The sequence below is a fragment of the Anguilla anguilla genome, chromosome 11 (assembly GCF_013347855.1).
Source record: "Anguilla anguilla isolate fAngAng1 chromosome 11, fAngAng1.pri, whole genome shotgun sequence".
Taxonomy (NCBI): domain Eukaryota; kingdom Metazoa; phylum Chordata; class Actinopteri; order Anguilliformes; family Anguillidae; genus Anguilla; species Anguilla anguilla.
In genome coordinates this window covers 36,572,397-36,590,921 of record NC_049211.1, presented here as the reverse complement: position 1 = coordinate 36,590,921, position 18,525 = coordinate 36,572,397, and the positions used below count along the sequence as shown (strand labels likewise).

The window sequence follows — 18,525 nt, the reverse complement described above, 5'->3', positions numbered from 1 at the left end:
AAATTTAATTTGTCACTGCAATTATATACACCCTGGACAGGCTGCCAGTCTATCACAGGGCACACACACCATTCACTCACACATACTTATGGGTAATTTAGAGTCTCCGATTAGACTACCTGCATGTCTTTGGACTGTGGGAGGAAGCCCGAGTACCCGAAGGAAACATGCAGAAAACACAGAAAGACCCCAAGCCCAGATTCGAACCCACAACTTGTGCAACCCACTGCACCACAGTGCCACCCAGATAAGTTGTTGTGTACAAAGGAATCTACTGTGCTGCAAGGAATTCAGCAATTCAATAAAAGTTTGCTTCAGCTGAACTGGACATTTTAAAATATTTGTAGGTGTAATACGGAAAAGAATTGTTATTATCAAAAAAGGTATAACAGCTGTACATTATGGCAATAATGAGTTCAGGTTATATATGTTAGATTTCGCGTATTGTTTTGGTTTTAACCACAAACCTGGGAATGCCCTGTGATAGCCATTGTCATGCATTATTTTGGATTTACTTAATTGAGCTACTGCTAAACTATGTATACCTGTATTTGGGGCGACATAGCTCAGGAGGTAAGAGCGGTTGTCTGGCAGTCGGAGGGTTGTCGGTTCGATCCCCCGCCCTGGACATGGCAAAGTGTCCCTGAGCGAGACACCTAACCCCTAATTGCTCCCAACGAGCTGATTAGTGCCTTGCCTGGCAGCCTTTCACCGTTTGTGTGTGTGTGTGTGTGTGAATGGGATAAAAGCACTATATCAATGCAGTCCATTTATATGCAGCTGCATTTTTTTTTAAGTTTCAGGACATTTTCTACAAAGTTAATTGTCATTATTGTGCACAGCACAGCAAATGTGCATTTAATTCAAAAACTTTCTCAAGGTCTTCACCTTTTTCTCCCTGGTTAAGAATTCCCACTCATGCTCACGCTGTAAGATATGCTGTTGATTCAGGACAGTGTATCATGTGCTCTCCTCCGAAGCATATGGTGCAGTTTGCATGTCAGGCTCATGCAGACATGCGTCACAGGAAGCTTCATGTGCAGCTCAACGATAGAGCATGCATAGGAGTGGGGAGGAGGGGCCAGGCGGTGAAGCCTAGGAAGTGACGGGGAACAGCCTCTACTGCGCATGCTTGAGGGCAAAAGTGCTTGCTGCCCATTGAATTCAATGTAGAAATCCAAGGCGATTTCACAACCAAAGAAAACCTCATCAGTCAATTTTTTATTATCATAATTTTAAATATTTGTAGCAATTTCTAGACCAATGGTTGTTCAGGTCCAGAAGTTTTGGGGAAATATTTATTAAAATGTACATATTTCAATACATATTTCCACAATCTACTTCTCATATGATCATTCTATTTCATATTTGCACTCAACACGCACAGTACAGGCTGACTTCTGGGACTTCACCTGATTGACCAGCAGGGGTCACTGGTGTGTGTGATGATACATTGTCATCCAGGCTAACTAATATGTCTCCATCTCTGGCCAGTTATATATCACCCTGTGGGGCTGCCAGGCACAGACAGCATTTAAAACTGGCCCATGGGACCCATCCATGCTCTACAGTGTCCTAACACCATGAGCCACCCAGCAACCCCCAGAATTTAGTAAAACACACTATAACGTTTACAATATGGCATTTATTATTTGGAGTAGTTACATGCATGATTATGGCAGCACAGTGGTGCAGTGGGTAACACTGTCGCCTCACAGCAAGAAGGTTGTGGGTTCGATTCGCAGCTTGGGGCCTTTCTGTGTGGAGTTTGCATGTTCTCCCCGTGCCTGCGTGGGTTTCTTCCAGGTACTCCGGTTTCCTCCCACAGATCCAAAGACATGCAGGTAGGCTAATTAAAGACTCTAAATTGCCCATAGGTATGAGTGTGTGAGTGAATGGTGTGTGGTGCCCTGCGATAGATTGGCGGCCTGTCCAGTGCGTAGTCTTGCCTCTCGCCCAATGCACGCTGGGATAGGCTCCAGCACCGCCCATGACCCTGCTCAGAATAGGCAAGTATAGATAATTGATGGATGGACATACATGATTTATGTGGATAACACTTATCTCAACTAAAAACTTTATTTCCCCCCCCCAGGACAAAGAGGAGCATTCACACACTTTCACCTTCCGTGAACATAGTAAACCAGCAGCAAACATTATATCCTGCACAAAGGCTCGAACCGTGCTGGAGGCACTCAAGACAAGTCCAAAATTCACCACTCTTCTCAGGAAAAATAAGGGAAAGGACATCATCATTGAGAAACAAAAGCCAGTAAATGCAGACATAGCCACACACTTTCCCTGCTGGCTAATTGAAAAAGATGAAGAATTGACAATACAATTCAGTTCTAGGAACAAATCTGACCCTGAGTCTCCTGAAAGAGGAATAATCACAGAAGAGAGCAAACTGATCACTTTTTATTTTGAGAGAACGGGGGGAGACAATTGCAAAAGCAAGCCGTTATTGAAAAACAAGATTGGAGGTTCCCTTCTTTGCATATATGCGTGTGAAGGTGAGACTGCAGAGGAAGCCCTGCAAAGAGACGGGCGCTTTACGGACATCGTGTTTCAAAGAGACAATGAGCTAGAGTATTTCAACAAAGGTAAACGAGTGTTGTTGGAGATTAATGTACCTCTTACTGACGAACAAGACGGAAAAACATTCAGACTGATTATGGAAAGAAAGAAACCCTCACAGACTACCACAAAAATCTCTGGGCCCCAAATCGCTGAACAAGCAGCAGGACCCGCACAGGAACCAGGAGAACCCACTCCCAGTTCAGCCACATCGGCACCAGCAAACCCACCTGCGCAAGAACGGGGAGAATCTACTTCCAGATCAGCCGGATCATTCCATGCCTTGCCTGACTCTGAGGAGCTGCTGCAGATCCTGCGCTCCCAGTTTGAAGGTCTGGTGAAGCATATGAAGGACCGAGAGAAGGTGAGGGGGAATGAGGAAGTGCTGGAGCTGCTGAGGGAAGAGTATGGGAAGAACATAAAGGTATTCTGGGATGTGTACAGAGTGAAGAACCTGATGGAGATGAGTAAATCCGTCTGTTTTCTCATAAACAACACTCCTAAGGGTATTGTACAGGGTACAGGCTTCCTGCTCTTTGATCGTTACATCCTGACGAATGCACATTTGTTCAAGGATTCCCATGACAGTATCGATGTCAACTTTCATTATGAAGAAGAGCCTATGACCGAAGAGCTTCCCGTTAAAGAAGTCATTGCCTTGGCTTATGACTACGTTTATGAGAAATGCAGGCTAGACTATGCTTTATTGGAGCTTGATGAGAGCACAGCCAAAAAGATGCCCAAACCACTCCTGACCCTGACCCAGTATGGTCCACCCATACAGCAGGGTGGGCTGTGCATCATTGGACACCCAGAGGGGGGAGTGAAAAGAGTTGATTTCTGCTCTGTCATTGAATCTAGACAAAGAGAGCCCGTTCTTGAAAAAAATAAAAACTTAATTCAGTGGATGAATTGGAACCTTAGCTTGGTGGCGAAGGACAGCCCGATGATTCCCTATGACACCTGTTTTTTCCATGGGGCTTCAGGCTCTCCAGTCTTTGATGCCCGTGGTAAGGTGGTCGCCATGCACACCGGTGGGTACAGTTACAAGCTCGGTGATACCAAGAGTGTGATTGAGTACGCCATTCCTCTGTGGCCTATACTGAAGCACTTCTTGAAGACGACGAAGGAACGGAGGCCTGACATTCATCAAAGTTTCATTGAGGTAGCAGAGAAACAAGCAGCGCCGGACCCCCTCATTGCTCCCTACACCCAGCCTGATCCTGACAGTCCTGAGCCAATGGTTGATATCAGCACCTCCCCCATTAGCACCTCCCCCGTAAGGCCTCCCCAATAGTGCCACCCCCTTTAGCGCCTCCCCCATAGTGCCTCCCCCATTAGCACCTCCCCCGTAAGGCCTCCCCCATAGCGCCTCCCCCATTAGCACTTCCCCCATAGCGCCTCCCCCAATAGCACCACCCCCATGCTAAAGAGGGAGATTTTAGGGCCTGTGGGCCTGAAGGGCCTGTGACCTTAATTAAAAAATCAAAATGTATTTATATAGCGCATTTCACAAACAATTGTTAAACTACGGTTCAAAGACAACCCTGGCTACAACCCCCACAGGAGCAAGCCTAAAGCAACAGTGGCAAGGAAGAATTCGCTGTGGCAGATGGGAAGAAACCTCGGAAGGAACCATCGTTGAGCAGCTGGACTCTTCTTCCTTTAATTTAACAAACTGTTTCCTGTCGCATAAGTATGATGTGAGCTAAGGTGGGTACGATAACGAGCGCGCTGGTATCAAGAGTGTGATTGAGTACGCCATTCCTCTGCAGCACATACTGAAGCACTTCTTGAAGACGGCGAAGGAACGGAAGCCTGACATCTTCAAAGTTTCATTGAGGTAGCAGAGAAACAAGAAGCGCTGCACCTCCTCATTGCTGACTACAGCCAGCCTGATCCTCCCCCATACCGCCTCCCCCATTAGCGCCTCCCCCATTAGTGCCTTCCCCATTAGTGCCTCCCCCATACCACCTCCCCCATTAGCGCCTCCCCCATACCGCCTCCCCTCATTAGGGCCTCCCCCATACCGCCTCCCCTCATTAGGGCCTCCCCCATACCGCCTCCCCCATTAGGGCCTTCCCCATTAGGGCCTCCCCCATACCGCCTCCCCTCATTAGTGCCTTCCCCATTAGTGCCTCCCCCATACCGCCTCCCCTCATTAGGGCCTCCCCCATACCGCCTCCCCCAAACCGCCTCCCCCATTAGCGCCTCCCCCATTAGTGCCTCCCCCATTAGCGCCTCCCCCATACCGCCTCCCCCATTAGTGCCTCCCCCATTAGGGCCTCCCCCATTAGCACCTCCCCCATTAGTGCCTCCCCCATTAGGGCCTCCCCCATACCACCTCCCCCTTACCGCCTCCCCCATACCGCCTCCACCATTAGCGCCTCCCCTCATTAGTGCCTCCCCCATTAGGGCCTCCCCCATTAGCACCTCCCCTCATTAGTGCCTCCCCCATAGCGCCTCCCCCATTAGCGCCTCCCCTCATTAGTGCCTCCCCCATTAGCACCTCCCCTCATTAGTGCCTCCCCCATTAGCACCTCCCCTCATTAGTGCCTCCCCCATTAGCGCCTCCCCCATACCGCCTCCCCCAATAGCGCCTCCCCTCATTAGTGCCTCCCCCATTAGGGCCTCCCCCATACCGCCTCCCTCATTAGTGCCTCCCCCATACCGCCTCCCCCTTACTGCCTCCCCCATTACCGCCTCCCCCATTAGCGCCTCCCTCATTAGTGCCTCCCCCATACCGCCTCCCCTCATTAGTGCCTCCCCCATTAGTGCCTCCCCTCATTAGTGCCTCCCCCATTAGGGCCTCCCCCATACCACCTCCCCCTTACCGCCTCCCCCATACCGCCTCCCCCATTAGCGCCTCCCTCATTAGTGCCTCCCCCATAGCACCCCTTCTATTAGAGGAGACAGTTTTAGGATATTGTGAAAATAAATACAACAAATATATAAATCCTATCAACTTAGTGATGCTTAAGTGAAAAATTAATTTGTATGCAGATGGTTCTTTATTGTTGTGCCCCCTCACCAGCCAAAGTCTTACAACCTGCAATTTGCAGACGCGCAGTGACTGACTGTGCAGGGCTCCCTGACTTCCTTTCACCCTCCGAAACCAGACAGTGTGTTAAACACAGAGAACGCTAAGACCAGTGCTGAGTACTGTTAAAATCAGACAGTGTGTTAAACACAGAGAACGCTAAGAGCAGTGCTGAGTACTGTTAGAATCAGACAGTGTGTTAAACACAGAGAACACTAAGAGCAGTGCTGAGTACTGTTAGAATCAGACAGTGTGTGAAACACAGAGAACACTAAGAGCAGTGCTGAGTACTGTAAAAATCAGACAGTGTGTTAAACACAGAGAACACTCAGAGCAGTACTGAGTACTGTTATAATCAGACAGTGTGTTTAACACAGAGAACACTTAGAGAGTAATTCTGAGTACTGTTAAAAGACCCTGGAGATCATGATTTCACCCAGGTGATATTTAAAATGTTAGAATGTTGCTCATTCATAGATAAGCATTCTCGCTCTTCTAAATAAAGTATGTGTGTGTGTGTGTGTGTGTGTGCGTGTGTGTGCGTACAGACACAGAGCATGAGTGACTCCAGTTAATAACTTTGGTTTTTGAGTCCCAAAATGCAAGTATGAATGGGGCCTTTATTCATGCTTGCATACAAGTCTGCTACACTTGATCCTTAATGCTTTGAAAATGAATGTATGTTGTTTACAGCTTCCCATATTCCAGTAGATGCAAATGGCCACCTTAGGTAAACCTACTTAACAAGTGTGATCTTATTATTGTTTCTCTCTTGGATGAAATCAGTTGGGCTTGTGGTTTATAAATAAATATTGTATTGTTTTTGAAACCAAGGAAGGTTGGTTTCCGTCTACATTTTTACCTGTTGTTGATTATGGTGACACTGTACATGCATGCAACTTCTTAATGCCAAATCACTGACCCTCTGTCTTCTGTATGAATGGTCTGGTTTAAGTTTACTAACTCTGTGTACTCATATCTCCTCATGTATAAAGCTGTCAAAGGAAAGCTTCCCTTGAGTTGTGTACCAGAGTGAGTAGCCATTCCAGCAATTTCTTGCTTTTAATATTCCTCAAACTTGGGAAAAGGGCTTTTGATTACTGATTGCTGAAAAACTGTAATCTTCATAATCATCTTAACCTTGACATGCTAATGTTATTATGATTTTTTTATATGTTTAATTCTTAATACTGTAACTGAGGAGTGCACCTGATTTCAAACTAGTTTACCTGTTGTATACCACTGCAACCTGTCTTATGCCCTATTTGCATGAGACTAGTATTACCTGGGGACCTCTAGTAATTTGCAATAATTGCGGAGATCGTCTGTGATCTTAATCCCGTGCGAATCTGCCATGTCCGTAATTTGTAAAGTAAAAATTCCACTGCAAATTGCCTACCATAATTCGCCAAACACAGAGGTCATGTGATAATATTAGTCCCGTGCGAATCGGCATCTCGGTGATTTGGGGTCGTATTTTACTGTTACGCAGAGCAGAGCCTTGACATTTTCAATCATATACGGGGAGGATAATGTCAGTAAATTCATAGACATATGTACATAGACGCCGCATTGGCCTTTGGATCGTATGTCAACGTCGCCAACATAATGGACCGGGCATGACTGGCCTGAAAACAAATAGCCTACAGGTAAACGGGGTCCCCAGGTAATACTATTCCCGTGCAAATAGGGCTTTATTCACAATATATCATTGATATTGTTTTATGACTGTGTGCCTATGACATGTCTTTTAAAAAAATCTGACAATCTCAACGGGCTTTTCATGGTAAAATAAAGAATAAAAAATCAAGCATATGCTGCTGTTTTCTTTTTACAAAATGTGTTGTGTATGAAAAATGATTGCACCAATAGTAACACCTGCAAAACAGACTCAATCCAGTAATATTACCCGCTTTAATTTGGTTCTCAGGTGTTAGAAAGACCAGAAAGACTGCTACAGACACAGAACACCTAGGAATAACAGTTTACTGCGTACAGACGCAGCAGAAAAACATACACAGCTAGAAGCTCAATGTATGCTGAGTGTTCTGCTAAGTGGGACAGGGAAATGGTCATAGACAACTACTAAACACAGGTTCAATAAGATACAATACTTATTTTGTACAGCTATTTCTAGCCAAGAACACTGTGTGAGCTAAACTGTGTTCCTGGCTAGAAATAGCTGTACAAAATACGTATTGTATCTTATTGAACCTGTGTTTAGTAGTTGCCTATGACCATGAAATGCACTTTTTGTACGTCGCTTTGGATAAAAGCCAAATAATTAGCCAAATAAATGTATAGTAATGTAATGTAATGTAATGGAAATGAATGCTTCTCTTTGAAGGCGGCTCCGTAGACAGCGCTCATACAAGGTGTTATTTGGCTCCCCGTGACCTCTAACATCCTGTCTGTGCAAGTACCAATCACTTCACAGAGATTGTTTCAGGATACACAATCAGCAACAGGCTAAACCTATCTGACCAATCATCTTGAGTTGTTTACATTCAAGTCTGGCCATGTGTGACAACCGGGTTGAAGGAATAAGAATCTTCTGATCAGGATCAGATGTTATTTCACTCAGTGGACAGTGAGGTCTCAGATGGGTTTGTGTGTTGATGAGTTAGTAAGCAGTAGAATATTTGTCTTTGATTAAATCTCACAATTGGAAGTAATTTACTGTAAAATCTACACAATATGTTTTACTGTGGAGGAGCGATGCATAGGCAATGTTTTCAGTGGATTAAATGGCTAATGCATGAGAAAACTGAGCTCAGCCTAAACCCAACCAACAGGAAGTTCAGTCTAAACCCAACCAACAGGAAGCTCAGCCTAAACCCAACCAACAGGAAGCTCAGCCCAAACCCAACCAACAGGAAGCTCAGCCTAATTAATACCAGGAGATTTTAGATCTGGCTGCCTCTGCCAGGAGGCTAAACTTGGGAGCTCAGCCTACCAGCCCAGCTAGTTTTAAAAATAAAAAAATAAAAGCTCACAATATCAGTTTTTTTTTTTACTGTGTCTACTATGTTTTACCACTGAAAATGTGTATGTGGACAGTTGAGGCCAAAAGTTTACATACACCTAGGCTAAAGATATTCAAACTGTGTGTTTTTCACAGCTCCGCACATTTCATGTTACCATACACTTCTTTTGGCAAGTCAATTAAGGCATCTACTTTGTTCACATCAGAGGTAATTTTAAAACAATCGATTAGAGACAGATTTATTTCAGCTTAAATTCACAACATCAGAATTCCAGTGGGTCAAAAGTGTACATACACCAAGTGGACTGTCTCTTTAAACAGTCTGGAAGATTCCAGAAATTGATGTAATGATTCTTTAGAAGCTTCTGATTGGCCATATGTCATAATTAGGAGTTAATTGGCACCTGTGGCTGTATTTAAGTGCCTACCTTTAGATCCACTGCCTTTTTGTCCTTGATACTATGGGAAAATCCAAGCAACTCAGCCAAGACCTCAGAAAAAAGAATTGTGGACCTCCACAAGTCCGTTTCCTCCTTGGGAGCAATTTCCAAACAACTGAAGGTACCACAATCATCTGTACAAACAATTGTATGCAAATATAAAAATCTTGGGACCATACAGACACTGCATCATTCAGGAAGGAGGCAGAAATTAACCCCAGGGCTGAACAAACTTTAATTCGAAAGGTTCACGCGAACTCCAAGACAACAACAAAGGAACTGGTGAAGGAGTTGGAGGCATCGGGTACCAAAGTATCTAGCCTATATCCACCATTAAGAGAATCCTACACTGCCATGGCCTGAAAGGATGTCGCGCAAGGAAGAAGCCCCTACTCCAAGCCTGGCATAAAAAAGCCAGAATGAAGTTTGCAGATGATCACCAGGATGAAGACCCAGCCTTTTGGAGGAGTGCTCTCTGGTTAGATGAAACTAAAATTTAACTGTCTGGCCATAATGATCAGCGCTATGTATGGAGGGAAAAGGGTGAGGCTTTTAATCAGAAGAACATCATCCCAACTGTGAAGCATGGGGGTGGCAGCATCACGTTGTGGGGGCGTTTTGCTGGAAAAGGGACTGGTGCACTTCAGAAAATAGATGGCATCATGAGGAAGGACGATTATCTAGAATACTGAAGCAACACCTCAAGACATCACCTAGAAAGTTAAAACTTGGTCGCAACTGGGTCTTCCAGCAGGACAATGATCCTAAGCATACCTCCAAAGTTGTAACAAAATGGCTTAAAGACAACAAAGTGAAAGTACTGCAGTGGCCATCACAAAGCCCTGACCTGAATCCCATAGAAAATTTGGACTGAACTGAAAAAGTGTGTCCGAGGATGGAGGCCCACAAACTTGATTGAGTTACACCAGCACTGTCAGGAGGAATGGGCAAAAATTCCAGCAAACTATTGTGAGAAGCTTGTGGAAGGCTACAGCAAGTGTTTGATTCAAGATAAGCAATTAAAAGGCTATGCCACCAAATACTAAGTGTATGAAAACTTTTGACCGACTGAAAATCTCATATAGTGTATAAAAGCTTAAATAAATATGTCTCTTAGCTATTATTTTGAAATTGCCTCCTATGGAAATAAAGTGGACACCCTAATTGACTTAACACAGGAAATGTATGGTAACTTGAAATGTGTGGGGTTGTGGAAAAATAGTGTTTGAATGTCTTTAGCCTAGGTATATGTAAACTTTTGGCCTCAACTGTATGTACTCTTCGTTCTCCGCACTGACACATGGAGAATATTTTTACATTACAGGCATTTAGCAGACGCTCTTATCCAGAGCGACTTACACAACTTTTTTTTTTTTTAACATAGCACTTTACATTGTATCCATTTATACAGCTGGATATATAAATGGTAAATGGTAAATGGACTGCATTTATATAGCGCTTTTATCCAAAGCGCTTTACAATTGATGCCTCTCATTCGCCAGAGCAGTTAGGGATTAGGGATTAGGTGTCTTGCTCATGGACACTTCGACACGCCCAGGGCAGGGTTTGAACCGGCAACCCTCCGACTGCCAGACAATCGGTCTTACCTCCTGAGCTATATACTGAAGCAATGCAGGTTAAGCACCTTGCTCAAGGGTACAACGGCAGTGTCCTTACCCGGGAATCGAACCTGCGACCTTTCGGTTACAAGCGCAGTTCCTTACCCACTGTGCCACACCCCGTCCTATTTATGGCAAAGATCTGCAATGCACAGATTTTATAACTTTAAAAATACATGCACTTCAAGATAATTTAAGATAACCTTCATTAACCCACATATTGGTTGTGCAATATATTTATTAGTCTAGATTTCATTCCAGACCATGGGGCCCATCCACACACTGAAACAGAGCCTTAACAGATACCAGACCATAGCGCCCATCCCAACACTGGAACAGAGCCTTAACAGATACAAGACTAAAGGGCCCATCCACACACTGGAACAGAGCCTTAACAGATACCAGACTGTGGGGCCCATCCACACACTAGAAGAGAGCCTTACCAGATACCAGACTGTGGGGCCCATCCACACACTAGAACAGCGCCTTAACAGATACCAGACTGTGGGGCCCATCCACACACTAGAACAGCGCCTTAACAGATACCAAAGTGTGGGGCCTTAACAGGATGCCAACCAGCAGGCTCAGCAAAGACACTTTGTTGTACGTCGCTCTGGATAAGAGCGTCTGCCAAATGCCTGTAATGTAATGTAAGAAACTCCACTGGAATAAACTATAAAGGTGAATTCATATACCTTAGTTTGGCTCCTGTATCCAAAGTTAACCGTTTGGGTGACTTGCTCTACAGACTGAGGGGTTTGAATCCCAACCATGGAAGTGTCTGTACTGTGATTCCCTGTCTATCTGTACCCCTCTCTGCTTTCACTCCGTCTGGAGAAAGAGAGAGCATGCAGCACTTTCTCCCATCAGGAGAAAGAGAGAGCATGCAGCACTTTCTCCCATCACGAGAAAGAGAGAGCATACAGCACTTTCACCCCATCTGGAGAAAGAGAGAGCATGCAGCACTTTCTCCCATCAGGAGAAAGAGAGAGCATGCAGCAGTGCAGACTGTCTGCTCTCTGCTTGGGATAAAAATGATCTTCTTATGCACATTTCAAAAGCTGAGGCCTTCACAAATACAACAGAGCGGTAGACTATGAGATTGCTGGCTCTCTGTCTCCCAAGCCCCCATTGGCTGTTCTCACATCCAGGGGTGTGGTTTAAAGGATGTCGATTTGCCTGAAATAAAGGCAGTCAGCTGAACACAAATACAAAAATGCAAATCAAACAGTGGAGGGGCTGGAGAGTTTTATTAGATGCTGAACTGCAGCCTGTCTACTTGTTAGAAAAAATCAGATTGCAGAAAACCAATCTCACAACCCCAGCCTTTCCTGCAGATAGTGTGAGGTTGAGATTGTGTCAAGAGGCAAGCCATTGAAGAAAAAATAGAATACACTACACATGCTTGAATCCTCCCAAGTGATATTTCCTGGCCGGGTTAAAGGTAGGGCTTCACTGGGTGCATGTTCCTTCATTTATATATCCATACCAGGAGTTGAAACCATAACACAGATCACACAAGGAAAATGTTACTGAACAATATACATTTATTCCAAAAATCAAGACAAAGTGCAAATGCACAATACAGATGTGTTTTAATAGTCAACTACAAACATAGGCTCTTTGTCACACAAACCTACAAAACAGTTCAGTCAATAAATAGCAAGTTAGACAGAAGCTTACTGAAAAAAATACTGGCCTTCAATAAGTGGTGCTTGTGATAAAGGAAGCAAAAATGACAAGCTTTATTGTTAAGCAAGCTAGAGAGCTACGTAACTTGTTAAAATGGGGCTTCTTTACCTCCTCCTTCCCACATAACTAAATAGCCTGATCTATGTGAACCTGGTGAAGCCACCTGGCAACTGAATGCGTCTTACTTTGAGCCCATGACATCACAATGAGAAGTGTTAATTTAATCCTTTCAATCACACCTGTCCAGTGACATCACAATGAGAATAGTATTAATGTGATCCTTTTAATCGCAGCTGTTCGATGACATAACATTGAGAATAGTGTTAATTGAATCCTTTCAATCACAGCAGTTCAGTGACATCACAATGAGAAGTGTTAATATAACCTATTCAATTACAGCCATTCAATTGCAGCTGAACCTGCTTCAGTTACAGAACATTTGAAACTTGTAACTACAGTATTTGTTCTCATAACTGCACCATTAAACTGACACTGCTCTAAAATAGAGCACATTTTCAAATAAACATCACACACTTACTTGAATATATATAGGTTCTAGTGGAAGAAAATATGTTGTTAATGACATTTCATGAAATCCTGTATTAAAATACTTCAGATTGTTTTATTTTTGAAAAACTAAATACAAACAGTAGAGAAACATGCACTTCCCTCTGCGTGTTACTTAGAGATGCTGGAATATTGTGTGTGTTACTCAGCAATGTTAAAATACTGTATGTGATAATGAGATGATTCAACTCTGTGGTGTACTAGTAAGGTAATATTTGTCCTCTGATCAGAATCTGCATCCCTCTGGCAGGAAGAGAGCCTGCAGTCCTCTACGGACACTCAGCATTTCCTCCTCTTGCTGTTGAAACAAAGCGCACAGCAGCATTAATGTACCATACACACACACACACACACAGACAACACTCCCCCTCACACTGCCCATTAGTGTACCAAACATACACACACAAACAGACAAACAACACTCCCCCTCACACTACCCATTAGTGTACCAAACACCCACACAAAAATGAAGAAAATTTTAATTCCTTATTCTTTAAATGGAAATTAAGGATGTATGTTTGAAAATTTGGTTTATGAAGTCTTTCCCCTTTGCTGTGGCTCTTCACCCATGTGCTGGTTGTGCTCCTTTTAGAGGACACACTGAAAATGAAACAACACTTACGCTAGAGTTATTTTTGTCTGGAAGGGCTATCAACCATGAAGGACTAGGTGGAGCCGACTATTCATGCACTGTCAGTTTGGATACCAGCAAGTCCATACATTCCACGCTCAGGGTTTTTAGTTAAGACGAGGTTAAACGATTAAAATGTTTCAGAATATTTATTTATTATTTATGAATCTTTATTGCTACAGGTAGGTTGACTGGAGCACTCTTTTACAGCAACACCCTGTGAATGCCCCTAAATAGCCTAACCCGCATGCATTTGGACTGTGGAGGAAACCAGAGCACTTGTAGAAAACCCACGCAAACTCCACACAGAAAGGCCCTGTCCGGGATTCGAACACAGAACCTTCTGGCTGCGAAGCGACAGTGCTATATCCACTGCACCATATTGCCTTTGTGAGTGAAATGGATCAGCCATCTAAATCCAATCTGAGAACTTACTGGTACCTGACATATTTACTTTTTATATATAAATAAACAGGTTTAGTTTAAATGAACAACCTGAACACTTACTAGTCCCTTCCATATTTTATGATATAAAGAGTTTCATGCAGTTGCATACTCTCCCCCATGAATTTTCACTGTATGAATATACAGTATAATTGGTTCTGCAATCTCCTCGATGCCCTGATGTTGAATTCGATTTTGGTTGTTCCGTCTTCTGATTTGGCCTTGGTGCCCAATTACATTTCAGCGGCGGCTGGTCAGAGGCAAGGGAGGCAAAGCTTGCTAAAGTTTGATAGAAAGAAGACAGGAACAAATACCCAGCTGATTCAGTTGTATACCCATTATTAACATCTGAATCAATGTTCTAAGAGGGTTTCTGTTGGTTTCTCCTCAGTTTCAGCCTTTTTTTGGGGCTTTTTCAGCTTTATTTGGATAGGACAGTGTAGAGAGACAGGAAAAATTAGGAGGAGAGAGAGGGAGAGACGTGCGACAAAGGTCGGCAGTCGGATTCGAACTGCCAACATCGCGGCTCGCACTGAGCATGTGCATAGCGCTCTACGGACCGCGCCACTAGGGGCCCATTCTCCGCTTCAACCTTTTAACTAGGTTTCCGCCTCCCTCCCTGGATCTTCTCGCATGAGGAACCTGGAGGCCTGGGTGAGAGTCAGTGATGGCCAGTTGGGGATGAATTAAAGGCACATTCAAAAGCGAGTCTCTGGCTCTTTCACTCCAGTGACCACCCCTGGTTCAGGGCCTGAGAGCTTTGGAGCTCACACTGACCTGCAAATCCTGCCCTGTTTCCAGCACCCCTGTTATAAGAGAGCCAGGGAAGATAAACCAGGCCACACCGTAGAGGTCCCACTGTACGCTGCCCACTCACCATGTCCTTAAATAGTTTGTCCTGAACAGACTTCATGTCTTCCCTCATCAGGCACATCTGAAAAAATTTGATTTTTGTGGAAAAAAGATTAGTCTTGATGACAGAAATCAGCAATTTCAGAATGCAAGTCGCAGAAACACGTGTATGTGCATGTGTGTGTGTGTGCGCGCGCATATCTGTGTATGAGAGCTCAAGTTTAACAGCAGAGGTATAAACTCAGGTTTAGCTGCTTCTATGGTACTCTCTAATGCACCATGCTGTTTTGGATACACATGAGAAGAAAACACAAAGATACATGAAATAACTTTTGGCTAAACCCGATACTCTTACACAGATCATCTAGCAGAAACATACAGCCGTGCATTCTCCCTTTCTAACAAACAACAGAAATACAAAGGTAGATTAGCATGTGTTTCTGCCCACAAAAAATGAAGAAGCGAGTAGATAGCTTGGAAGTTTCACCTCAGATGTGAAGATCTGTTCCTCGTACTCAAGGCTGTGACACACATTCTTCTGGAAGGTGCTCCTCAGGTTCTGGAGCCTGTGAGAGGAATCAACACACACTCTTTAACCTGATCAAACAGGGACACACACACTGTGCTCTTTAACCTGACCTAACGGGGACACACACACTGTGCTCTTTAACCTGATCTAACAGCCATTTAAGGCACCTTCAAGACCACCTCACTGTCCCAAAGCAAAAAAGTACAGATATTTATTACAGTACAGATTGACCCTGCTTATACCTTATATAACTATTTTAACTGCATTGTTGTTTTATTCATGTCTATTATCTTAATTCTGATTTCAATGCCATTATGGTGTATCGCTGGTATAAAGATTACCAAGTAAGAATAGCACTGAAAGTTATGATTGTTGATGTAGTGAGTGTAGTGACTCTCCATGCAGGATACACACAGGGGCATTCTCACACAGGGGGTCCCTCATACGCAGGGGCAATCTCACACAGGGGAATTCTCACACAGGAGGATTCTCTCACACGGACATTCACACACAGAAGCATTCTCACACGGGCACTGTTCCACACCAGGGTAATCTCACACAGGGGCAATCTCACACAGCGGCATTCTCTCACACAGGAGCATTCTCACACGCAGGGGCAATCTCACACACTGGAGCATTCTCACACGCAGGGGCACTCTCACACACTGGAGCATTCTCACACGCAGGGGCAGTCTCACACACAAGGGCATTCTCACACAGGGGGATTCTCTCACATGGGCACTCACACAGGGGCATTCCCATACAAAGGGGCAATCTCACACAGGGGCATTCACACACACAGGGGCAGTCACACACAGGGGCACTCTCACCTTTTGCTCTCTCTCTCCTGGTAAGAGTGAAAGGCCTGGGTCTGCTTCCTCCAGTACGTCTGAGAAAGACACAGGCTGCCGATTAACTTCACTCTACTTGCACCAGCTTCTGTCACAGCTAATCGTGACTGCACACACTTGGGGGTTGCAGTGTCGGCTAAACCGCTCCCTCTCCGCCCGCAGATAGGATAGACAATAACAAGCCTTGGGCTTCAGCCTATTCCTTTTTCGGTCATTGATTGCGCAAATTTTATTGTGTGAAATGGATTAGTGTAAACACGTATGATGATGTATTGTCTGTTGCATATCCACACAACTTGTCAAATTTTGTTCCTTATAATGTGTGACCGAAATAAACTACATATTCATTCATATGGTTCCCTAACCACACCACCCCTCCACAAGGACCTTTCTCCAACACTAAGGGCTTAGTCTACTTGCACCAGCTTCTGGTGCATCTAAGAGGACCTTTCTCCAACACTAAGGGTTGAGGAAACATCCGGAAGGGTGCAGCTTTTTATAATTACTCTAGAAGAACCAATGCATAGTAAATCCTGCGCACCTTAAAGACAAACAACCAAATACAAATACTTCTATATTAGACCCAATTGATTCAGTTGAGATTTTAAATGAGTTACCTGGAAAGGACTGCCAACTACAAGTGGATGTGGCATTTTGTAGACCGTGTTGCTTATGTTTGACATGTGAACTTAAAGTGAATATTCCAACAGGACAGACACCTTGTCAGACCTCCAGCTCTCCTGTGTAAAGTGATATAAGTCACGTCAAATGTACTTTCCCTGATTATAAATCTGGGAGAAGTTGAGTAAACATCTTTATATTTTATCTTAAAAAAACCTGAAATGCAAGAAAAAAAGTGATTCCACAGGGTCTGTGGACTTGTCTGCAGTGTTTATGAAAACAAATTTGGTTTTCACACTGTATAATTCCAATAAAATCTACATGTTAAAAGGGACACACAGTAAGTTCCCTTTCCACGTCCTTCAGGTCGGAGTTGTCCTTCTCCAAGTTGTGGATCTCTTCTAGCAGCACACCTCTGATCTTCTCCAACTTCTGAGATCTGCACAAAGAGGAACTCACTTAATACTGCTGAGATCTACACAGACAGGGACTCACTAAATACTGCGGAGATCTGCACAGACAGGAACTCACTTAATACTGCTGAGATCTGCACAAAGAGGAACTCACTTAATACTGCTGAGATCTGCACAAAGAGGAACACTGATATACACTGATAACATGCAGGTGACACCAAATTTAGGGCTAAATGTTTCTTTGCAGTCCTCCAGATGTGCTGTTACTGTGGTACCTAAAAGAAAAGGAAAGGCCCTGTCAGAAAGCCCCTGGAGATCCACAGGCCGGGACCGTAAGGCCATGAACCCACAGCCAGGCTGGGACCGTAAGGCCATGAACCCACAGCCAGGCTGGGACTGTAAGGTCATGAACCCACAGCCAGGCTGGGACCGTAAGGTCATGAACCCACAGCCAGGCTGGGACCGTAAGACCATGAACCCACAGCCAGGCTGGGACCGTTAGGTCATGAACCCACAGCCAGGCTGGGACTGTAAGATCATGAACCCACAGCCAGGCTGGGACCGTAAGGCCATGAGCTCACAGCCAGGCTGGGACTGTAAGATCATGAACCCACAGCCAGGCTGGGACCGTAAGGCCATGAGCTCACATCCTACTCAACCTCAAAAGCCATTCTAGAAAAGCTGCACATGAGGGACAAGTCGTCACGGTATGCTTTGTGCAAATGAATTTTGCTCATCTTGACGTCATGCAGACCTGGCACCTTTTCCACTTCCTTCTTCCCCCAGCAGCAACCTAGAAAGATGAGGGAGATGATTACTATGTCTTTTTGCTGATCCCGATCGTCTGACACGCACACATGCACGCGCACGCGCGCGCACACACACACATACACACACTTACTTACCTCAGGCACTGGTGTACTAGGTGCAGCCCTCTCCTGGATCTCCCTCACTGTGGCTGCAGTGGCTGGGGTCCTTGTGCTGCCTCCGTTGTATATGCGGTACCACGAGTGCTTTCCCCAGCTTCTTGTGGAAGATGCGCCTCTTGTACAGCTTTGACACATTCCACTCAGGAAAAATCTCCGACCAGATGATGAACGCATTGTAGGCCGATACATTTAGTCTAAATTTGACACTTCTGACCCCTTTTAGCCTCCACTTTCACTTTCGGGTCAAATGGACCCGAACAGTATCTCTGTGATATAAACATGCGGGGGGGGGGGGGGTTGCAAATACATGAAATGAACCATTTTCATTTCAAAT

General features: G+C 44.6%; 2 protein-coding genes and 1 long non-coding RNA gene across 3 annotated transcripts in view; 1 reads left to right on the top strand and 2 right to left on the bottom strand.

Moving 5' to 3' along the window:
- LOC118207918 (vicilin-like seed storage protein At2g18540) overlaps nt 1–17,279 on the top strand; it is a 197,150-nt gene extending 179,871 nt beyond the window's left edge. The window contains exon 18 of the mRNA XM_035382119.1: nt 17,216–17,279. Within this exon, the coding sequence (XP_035238010.1) occupies nt 17,216–17,254 (39 nt within the window). The 3' untranslated portion in view covers nt 17,255–17,279. The remainder of the gene's footprint in view (nt 1–17,215) is intronic.
- LOC118207919 (synaptonemal complex protein 2-like) lies at nt 13,112–17,128 on the bottom strand. Its single transcript, XM_035382123.1, has 5 exons — nt 16,846–17,128; nt 16,208–16,266; nt 15,336–15,414; nt 14,874–14,930; nt 13,112–13,219 (listed from the first exon to the last, which is right to left on the bottom strand). The coding sequence occupies exons 1-5, from the start codon at nt 16,909–16,911 to the stop codon at nt 13,148–13,150; spliced, it is 333 nt and encodes a 110-aa protein (XP_035238014.1). The 5' UTR covers nt 16,912–17,128; the 3' UTR covers nt 13,112–13,147.
- LOC118207921 lies at nt 17,211–18,390 on the bottom strand. Its single transcript, XR_004761485.1, has 3 exons — nt 18,168–18,390; nt 18,017–18,055; nt 17,211–17,288 (listed from the first exon to the last, which is right to left on the bottom strand). It is a non-coding gene; the product is annotated as an uncharacterized LOC118207921 (long non-coding RNA).
- Between the last annotated feature and the right edge of the window lie 135 nt (nt 18,391–18,525).

Bases quoted from the DNA above. Each gene is read 5' to 3' on its own strand.
- LOC118207919 (XM_035382123.1), bottom strand. From the start codon at position 16,911: ATGTCAAACATAAGCAACACGGTCTACAAAATGCCACATCCACTTGTA. The intron at 16,267-16,845 runs GTAACTCATTTA...TGTCTTTCTCAG, and splicing joins TAGTTGGCAGTCCTTTCCAG to ACGTACTGGAGGAAGCAGAC. The intron at 15,415-16,207 runs GTGAGAGTGCCC...TTCCTCTCACAG, and splicing joins CAGGAGAGAGAGAGCAAAAG to GCTCCAGAACCTGAGGAGCA.